The 8,506-nt window shown below is 37.3% G+C and overlaps 4 protein-coding genes across 4 annotated transcripts in view; 2 read left to right on the top strand and 2 right to left on the bottom strand.

Moving 5' to 3' along the window:
• The window catches only part of LOC117635360 (rhomboid-like protein 15), a 3,148-nt gene extending 2,701 nt beyond the window's left edge, over positions 1-447 (bottom strand). Inside the window, exon 1 of the mRNA XM_034369690.1 lies at positions 443-447. Within this exon, the coding sequence (XP_034225581.1) occupies positions 443-447 (5 nt within the window). The remainder of the gene's footprint in view (positions 1-442) is intronic.
• LOC117634836 (pentatricopeptide repeat-containing protein At2g20710, mitochondrial-like) lies at positions 361-2,598 on the bottom strand. Its single transcript, XM_034369091.1, has 2 exons — positions 2,216-2,598; positions 361-1,829 (listed from the first exon to the last, which is right to left on the bottom strand). Exons 1-2 carry the CDS (start codon positions 2,510-2,512, stop codon positions 666-668), a joined length of 1,461 nt encoding a protein of 486 aa, XP_034224982.1. The 5' UTR covers positions 2,513-2,598; the 3' UTR covers positions 361-665.
• Positions 2,599-2,718: 120 nt separating this feature from the next.
• On the top strand, positions 2,719-4,107 carry LOC117634843 (40S ribosomal protein S28). The gene is made up of 2 exons (XM_034369099.1): positions 2,719-2,837; positions 3,589-4,107. The coding sequence occupies exon 2, from the start codon at positions 3,590-3,592 to the stop codon at positions 3,785-3,787; it is 198 nt and encodes a 65-aa protein (XP_034224990.1). The 5' UTR covers positions 2,719-2,837; position 3,589; the 3' UTR covers positions 3,788-4,107.
• Positions 4,108-4,747: 640 nt separating this feature from the next.
• Positions 4,748-7,008, top strand: LOC117634840 (40S ribosomal protein S5-like). The gene is made up of 5 exons (XM_034369095.1): positions 4,748-4,881; positions 5,045-5,153; positions 5,861-6,132; positions 6,363-6,566; positions 6,716-7,008. The coding sequence occupies exons 2-5, from the start codon at positions 5,049-5,051 to the stop codon at positions 6,768-6,770; spliced, it is 636 nt and encodes a 211-aa protein (XP_034224986.1). The 5' UTR covers positions 4,748-4,881; positions 5,045-5,048; the 3' UTR covers positions 6,771-7,008.
• The last annotated feature ends 1,498 nt before the right edge of the window (positions 7,009-8,506 follow it).

Below are 8,506 nucleotides of genomic sequence, written 5' to 3'. Positions count from 1 at the left end.
ACCAATATTACCCTCCGCTAAACACTTATTTTTAGTAGGAGCTTTAATTACTTAGCCGCATTTTGTTTTAGTACAAGCGATTGGGGAAGGAGATTTGAGCCTCTGTCCAGAGAGTTTGAGGCCAAAGAGCTCAATCAACTGAGCTATTCCCCATTCTCTACTTCACTACATCTCAATTGCTGGAATTGTTGATCAATTTTAAATGAGTTGGGTTTGTGTTTTTTTACTGCTCATTATTAATTTCCCTTTGTTGGGTATGTAGATGACAGCTTATTTATACAAAGAAATCTTCAGGAACCTCAAAGTTGCAGTTCAAGAGTGGTTTTTAGTAGACACAAGCATGCCAATAGTACCAGAAAATTGTTCAGGGAATTTCTCAATCTTCATGAATAGGAAAAATACAAAATAAAATTCATTCAAGTCCTCTATATATGCAGCAAACTTCATGATCAGATTAGAGAAACAAAAGCAACATCTTCATTGACAGAAAAATGATATCTTGAATACACGTCAGCTTCATCCTCACGCACATCTTTACAAGTCCCTGCTGTTGACTTGCCTCTACCTAAATTTTCAGGAGTCTCTAATCCTAACTACTACTAGTCCCCTCGGCTTCTAAAGGTCCACTCGTTTCTTTATCTCCATTCAGATCATCCCATTCCACTTCACCTGGTTCTAGAGACTGAATCATCTTTATTAATATAATCCAACAATCTCTCCTGAACACTTACGGGGATAACACAATTATCCCCGAGCTGTCTTATAAACTCCTCCGCTCCCTCCAGATCTGGTCTCTTTTTCATGTGTCGCAAACAGACAGCCAAAACACGCTTGTCATGCATCCACTGAGGCCCCTCAGTCAAAAGTGCTCTCCTCATCAACTCAACTGCCTTCTCAATTTGATTACGATCAAGATACAATCTTGCCAAAGTAAACCATGACCGTGTATCCAGTTTCCCACCCTTAAGTATTATCCTGTTAAGAAAGGCTTCAGCCTTGTCAAAAAGGCCCCTTCTGGCATAAGCACCAATTAAGTGATTCGGTATACGAATATCAAAAGTTAATTCCCTGGATTCCCATTCTTCGTAGATCTTCTCAGCACTTTCAACATCACCAAACTTCAAGAGTGAGGTTATTATGGCTATATAACCCTTATTGTATATTTTCATGTGCTTGCTGTAAAGTTTCCACAGTCTCACAACATCATCTTTCTTCCCTAGTACCGCATATTGAGTCATAAGGTGCTCATATACTGCCCTCGGTCTTTCAGAGCTTGATATCAGTTTTTCAGACTTCTCTAGCATTTCCAAAGCCCTTTCCACGTTTCCTACTTTCACATAACCATTTGCCGCAACGGAATAATTAATCCAATCCACCTGGAACCCAGGATTGGATTCCCATTCTGCCACAACCTTGTCAATTCCCTCATGATCAGAAGCAGAAGCATATGCACTGAGACGGATCCCATACGTGCATCTGTCACAACTGATGCCACTCTCTTCCATTACATTCAGCAGAACGTCAAATTTATCAGTGTTTCCAGTCTTATAATACAAATTGAGCAAAGCGTTATAGACCAAAGGTGTCCTGGCGAACCCCAGATCCCTCATCTTCTGCATGGTGGCCTCGGCTTTTTCCACAAGTTTTACATGGGCATAGCAGTTGAGGAGAGTACAGTAAACCTCGAGAGCTTTCAATTGTTTTGGAATGTTTTCAAAATAATTCTCAGCTTGTTCAATTCCATGAACTTTTGAAATCAAGTCCAGCCGGATGGCAACATCAGCCTTCATAAGGCTGAAGTACCTTTTGTCAGTCATCCACATAGATAACTGAGAATCAATAAACCAAAAACAATTTTCAGAATCTGGGTTTGCCAACATACCATACAATCTCTCTTCAGAAATCCAAATATGAAGAAGATGAAAAAGATGAAAACTTTGCTACTTGGGCTGACTTATTTTGAAGTCTATATTTCATTGCTCTCACCATTAGCAGTCTAAATCCTCCAAATTACAATGAAAGCACTCCCATTTAGCAGTTAAGCTAACAGAATTAAGCTACTCTATAGCATAATTTGAATTTCAATCCATTCGCAATTCAATTTTACCGAGTTGAACATAATATTTGATAAATTAAAGATAAAAAACCAAATAAAGACCCTAAATGAATTCCATTTCCACACTTTCTGAGCAACCAAACAGAAATTAGTACCTACCTCAAGAGCGTGCTTATAGTACTTGAATTGCCTGAGCTCCTTGATTATGGTGACGAGGTCATCTTTCTCTGCGTTTCCGCCTTCTTCAATCCATTCGTCGAGAATCGGCAAAATGCATGCATTGCGATCTCCGACTCGAGAAATCCGACCGTAGAGGTTGTTCAGGGCACCATTCCAGCACTTTCTATGATGATATGTGGGATCTGTAGCCGTCGAGTACAGCGAAACGCCCGGTACGTTTCGGAAACCGAAACGAGAATACAAATTGAACAGCGAACTGAAGCGAGAATGCTTCATTGAGAGAGAGAGAGAGAGAGAGAGAGAGAGAGAGAGAGATGGGTTTAATGCTGGACCAAGGCAGGGTTAGAGCAAGAGCGAGAGAGAGACGAGAAGATGATGCAGTGGAAATGATAAACGACGTCGTATTTGTGCTTTCAATAAGCAATCCATAAATAAATAAAATATTACATTTTTAAAGGGAAAAAAAAATCACTATAAAAGAAAAACCTTTGATAACCCTAGTGCCCTAAACGCAGACGCACGCATTTTTTTTCTCTCCTTGACGCAGCCGCGCACACTGCTTCTCGTCACTTTTCCATTGAAGACTCTCTCTCTACCAAAGGTGAATTTCTCACTCTTCTGTAAATGCGTAATCTTCAGTATTGTTATTTCCAATCTCTGTTTGCATTTTTATTTACTTTATTGAGCGATTTATTCTCTGAAACTTTCAATCGCTGTTTGCGTTTTTGGCTGGATTATTTACTCAACCCAATACTCATAAATTCAGATTATGATTATGACTGTTATTATGTTGTTTTTAGATCTTAAAAATAAGATGAGAAAAGTGTTCATGGAATTAGGGAATTATATCAAACTTTCGGGACTGTATAAATCAAGATTTATGCTCATTATTTGTTTAGGGAATTAGATCTGGTTGATTGCAGCTTTCCTTATGGCATCAATCAAAGTGGAGATTTATGGGGAAAAAATAACTTATGACTTATGTTCTGTTTGTGTTCATGTACATTGAAAATTGTAATTAGCTTGTAGTTGGCTTTTGTTTGGCGTTTCGGTTTGATTTACTAGTGTGCTATGGAATTGAAGTGTGCTTTGTAGGACAATTTTTGGTGATGCTGTATAATTCTGATATTTTTCGAGGATTCAGTTATCGGAAAATAAGATGAAATTATGATACCCCATTTAGTTCTTTGCTCGGTTTTTGTAGTTTGTAGCTCGTGTTCTATTTCCTATCGTAATGCTGAATATAATAGTCTGGCCTATTGACTTTGTTGCTTTCCATTTTACCACCCTCGTGGCGACCGAGTGCTACAAGAGTGTTCTCTTGCTAATTTTCCTTTTGTATTTGCGTGTAGAATGGACTCCACTGTGAAGCATGCTGTGGTGGTGAAAGTTATGGGTCGGACTGGATCTCGTGGGCAGGTGACTCAAGTTAGAGTCAAGTTTCTGGATGACCAGAACCGGTTCATCATGAGGAACGTCAAGGGACCAGTGAGGGAGGGGGATATCCTTACCTTGCTCGAGTCTGAGAGGGAAGCTAGAAGGTTGCGTTGATCAGAGATGGCTTTTGTCTGTTGATGCTTGAACTTCAAAGTTTTGGTTACTTGCAAGCAACTGGTGTTTATGTTGATGAATGGCAGTTGTGTTGCCAATCTCTGTTCTTATTTTTTTTAGTTTATGTGTCTTGGTATTTACGAGCAACGTAGACTTGATTGTTCTGATGAGAGTTCTTTTTGGAATCTTGCTAAACTTCCATGTCGGAAAAAAGCCCTAGGTTTTGTTTGAACAAGTAACAAGTATTCCTGGTTTCTGTTTCAAATCTTTGATTTCCTCTACCCTGAGCTCTGAGGTATTGAGTAACAAATTTGTCTCAATAGTTTGCTGCTACTTCAAAGTTGAAATTTTTAATAAATCGTTGTGAAATCATGTAGATGCTCCTATATGCCCGACTTTATCTGCTGGATGCTAGGAGTGAAAATCATGATATCTTTAGGCTTTAATATTTTTTGAAAGAGGAAAAACATCTTATGGTTCAGGGATATGGCGGAAGTCATGACTCAGAAGCAAGTGAAAAGCAATTATATGAACAAAGAAGAGGTCGAAATTTTAAAAAACTCGCACAAAAGCAATTCTAGAAACTTCTATCAGTGTAAGAATCTTCTTAAAATTAATTGTTGAGAGATAATCCACATTGTTGTACAAATAATTTTAGGGCAGTGTTGGAGATAAAAAGAGATGATATCTTCAGCAGCATGCAAGCGATGATTATTGTCATCTGGCGTAGCAAATATGGCCGCCGAAAAGCCACATGTGCTCGTCCCTCCACATGAAAATAATCTGCGAGCCTTACATGCTTACCATCCAGCTTGTGCATATAGCCAACAAGTAAAGCAAAAATGGCTTGACTAATCCATTCATATTCAAATTAAAAACCAGAGAGAGATTAATTTGAAGTTTGGTGAATCTCAAACATTGTAATCTATAAAAATAAAATAAAAACGAAAAGACCCTACTACCCTTAAAGGACCTTAAGGTAATTTTTAGGTCAGTCATGCTTATAAACATGAACTAGGGTTTTCCTGTGTTCAGCACCACTCTGCACAGGCTCTCTCTCATTCTCGTCTGAAGGTCCAACCTCCGACAAAGAGGTAAGCTTTATCATTCGTCGTTGTTACTTACAATGAAATTCCTTTCACATTTTATACTTGAATTTTCAGTGAGTATATTAATTGAACCAAGAAATTAAAATCACAACCAACCTCTTTTTCAATTTAACACTCTTAACCTTAGATCTTCGATTGCGTTATGCAGAGCCATGTCTGTTGCAGTGGAACCAACGGCACCAACGGCACCAACATTACCAATTGAGCCTCACCTTGACGTGAAGCTGTTCAACCGCTGGAGCTTCGACGATGTTCAGGTTTGTAACCATTACTTCCAATTTTGTGCATTTCAATATCATCAATGGAATTTTGTGGGGTTTTAAATGTATACATTGATTATAGATTTGCTATTTGTTCAATATCGATTAAGTTAGCTGGAAGTAGATAAAATTTATTTTAAAAAGATCCCATAAATTTCTTTCCCTGTGCTTTAATTTCTGGATTTTATTCTTTAAGTGATTTAATTTTAGTTTTTTCTCATAAGATGTAATGAATCAGATGAGCTGGGGTTGATTTTGATGAAATTAATTTAGCTCGAATCTAATTCTTCGCTGTATGTTTTAGTGATTCTACTTTGAGCTCTTAAATACTGTGTCTAGATGCCTGTTTCCCCTGTTGGATAGTCGGAAGAAAACATAGCGTATGTGTTGCTAAATGTCGGTAATTGGGACTGGCTTTTGTTAGGTTTTAGATTTGTAATAAGTGCATCCTGTGTGTCCTTTTGTTGATTTGATTCACAGTAGGTGTAACTTAGTAGGCTAATGCTAACAGTTGATTTTCTTATTGTTTGGTGCCCTTGGCTTCATCTCCACACTGATTTTAAGTTTTTTCGTGTTTTTTTAAAATAATTTATTTTGGTAAAGTTTTATGGACATTTAGATAATTTTCATATGTGTTAGACAAATACTCAAATCTATTTCCCTTATATATTTAAAATGATAATCATGTTATTTGTAACATATAGGTCAGTGACATTTCACTGGCGGACTACGTTGGAGTTGTCCCAGCCAAGCATGCAACTTATGTACCTCACACTGCCGGGAGGTACTCAGTCAAACGATTCAGGAAAGCCCAGTGCCCTATAGTGGAGAGGCTTACAAACTCACTCATGATGCACGGCAGGAACAATGGGAAGAAACTTATGGCTGTAAGGATCATTAGGCATGCAATGGAAATTATCCATTTGCTGACTGATCAGAATCCCATTCAAATTATTGTTGACGCTGTTGTTAATAGGTAAGTGGATGCAAATTTGTTATTAGATTCCTCATAGTAATTGCATACTTGCCCTGTGCTTAGGGTCTGTAGAAGGTATTGATGTTGGAGGGGAACCTCAATTGGTCTTTTAATAAAATTGATCCTGATTACTTTCTGATTTTGGAAGTCTTCTGGGTACTCTAACCACATTGGATGGTGACCTTATGGAAATACTGATTCCAATTGTATGTCTTCTTTGTGACCATCAGTGGTCCACGAGAAGATGCAACTCGTATTGGATCTGCTGGAGTTGTTAGGCGTCAGGCTGTGGATATTTCACCTTTGAGACGCGTGAATCAGGCTATCTATCTCCTTACAACTGGTGCTCGTGAATCTGCTTTTAGAAACATCAAAACTATTGCAGAATGTTTGGCCGACGAACTGATTAATGCTGCAAAAGGTTCATCTAACAGGTACTGATACATTGCTTTCTTTATGTTTATTTTCTCCGAAAGCTCATCTATCTCATTGTTTATTTCTGTTTGTTATGTTTAGTTTAGTCTAATTTCGTTTTCTTCAACTTGATACTTTTCTGACTATTGGTTGTTCGGTTTGTGCTCAGTTACGCTATAAAGAAGAAGGATGAGATTGAAAGAGTTGCCAAGGCCAACCGTTGAGGGGCTGCCGAAACCTGCGAGTATCTTGTCATTTGCTGTTCAAAGGAAGCTCCAAATGATCTCACTGTGCGAGTTCCTATTTTTCAAGATTTTTAGCTAGTTCTGTTTTGTTTCATGAAAAATGGCCGATGTTTGTTTTTCTCATATTTTTTGTTTAATTTCAAGGATGTGACCAAGACAATATCGAGAATTAGAAAAAATATGAATGGAAGAACAGTAGCTACAAATATTTCTAAAATTCGTGTTGCTCCTTTTGCTCTCCTCCAATTGACATTTTACCTTATTAAAGTGCACAAAATTTTCCTTGAACAATGTGAAACAAGTATCACGATCATATTCACAGTTAAGGAAACCCATATCATCTCAAGTGAACTGATCAATGGAGGTGTTAGTTGGATTGGTCCATGTCTTTGGTGTGCTCTTAAGTGGTTTTGCGTTTAAATCCTTATGTGTGCCAGTTTTCTCCACTCCCCCTAACTAACTTTGGGCAAAAAAAAAAAAAAAACAAAACAAAACAAAACAAAAAAAGACAATTGAGCAACTTATTGCCCAAATCCATCTAGGAATTTTCGAGAAAGCAAAAACTTCTGTCAATGCGACACTTGCCATGGCCTTCAAAGGGGTTCAAGGGGGTGGGCATCAATCGACCGAATTGATAAACCGATTGATCTAAATCGTAATTATCAGTTTGGTTTGACTTTGATTAAGAAAAAATCAAATGGTTTAAAAACCATAATTATTCTTACACAATAATTTTTTTTAGTACAAGCGATAGTTGAAACTACAGGGGAGGCGAATTTCTCACATACACACCATAGGGGTTCGAACATGAGATCTCGGGTATGCAAGTCAAGACCCATTTACATTGCCCTGTTGGCCACACAATAAACTTTTGTCATACTATTTTTAAGCAAATTAAAAAAACCTTAGTATCGCCGCGTGACGGTACTATTTTGAAAAATAACCGAGAGTATAGCCGCACGGCTATACTATTTAGTAAAAAAGAAAAAGAAAAAAAGGGGACACACATGTCGAAAACAGTACAGTCGCACGGTGATATATATATATATATATATATTTATAAAACAAATACCGTAGCATTAAAATATATTATATTTAAAGGGTATAGCTGCGCGGCTATACATTTTCTTTAAAGAAAATTTTTTTAAAGTATCCTTTTAGTTGCATTAGTTTATATTTTGGCTAGTTTCATTTTTTTTTTTTAAATACAAAAACCGGAGTATAGCCAAACGGGTATACTATTTATAGAAAAATGGTGGACCCGCCTAGCATTAGTTGCCCACCTGTCAAAACTGGTATAACCGCGCGCCTATACTATTTATTTTAAAAAAAATTCGTGGTACACTCTCGCGCGGCTATACTATTTAGTTAAAACAAAACATGCCCACATGTCGAAAAACATATAGCCGAGCGGCTATACTATTTGTAAAAAAAAAGGACCCGCCTAGAAAACACTTATAGCCCTGTGGCTATACTCTTTTTTTATAAATTAAAAACTAGAGTATAGCCGCGCGGCTATACTATTTTTAAAAAAGGCTTAAATATTAAAATAGTCATTGTGTTATAGTCATTTGACCAATTTAGTTCTCATGTTTTCAATTTGGCCCCTTGTGTTTTATTCCGTTAGCTAATGTTGTCCACTCCATCAAACTGCCATTAAAAAAATAATAAAAAAGTTATTAAGTTCGGTTTACAAATAAATAACAAAATACAAA

Source organism: Prunus dulcis, chromosome 7, assembly GCF_902201215.1.
Source record: "Prunus dulcis chromosome 7, ALMONDv2, whole genome shotgun sequence".
In the NCBI taxonomy this organism is placed as follows: domain Eukaryota; kingdom Viridiplantae; phylum Streptophyta; class Magnoliopsida; order Rosales; family Rosaceae; genus Prunus; species Prunus dulcis.
This window is presented reverse-complemented; position numbering and strand designations above follow the sequence as displayed.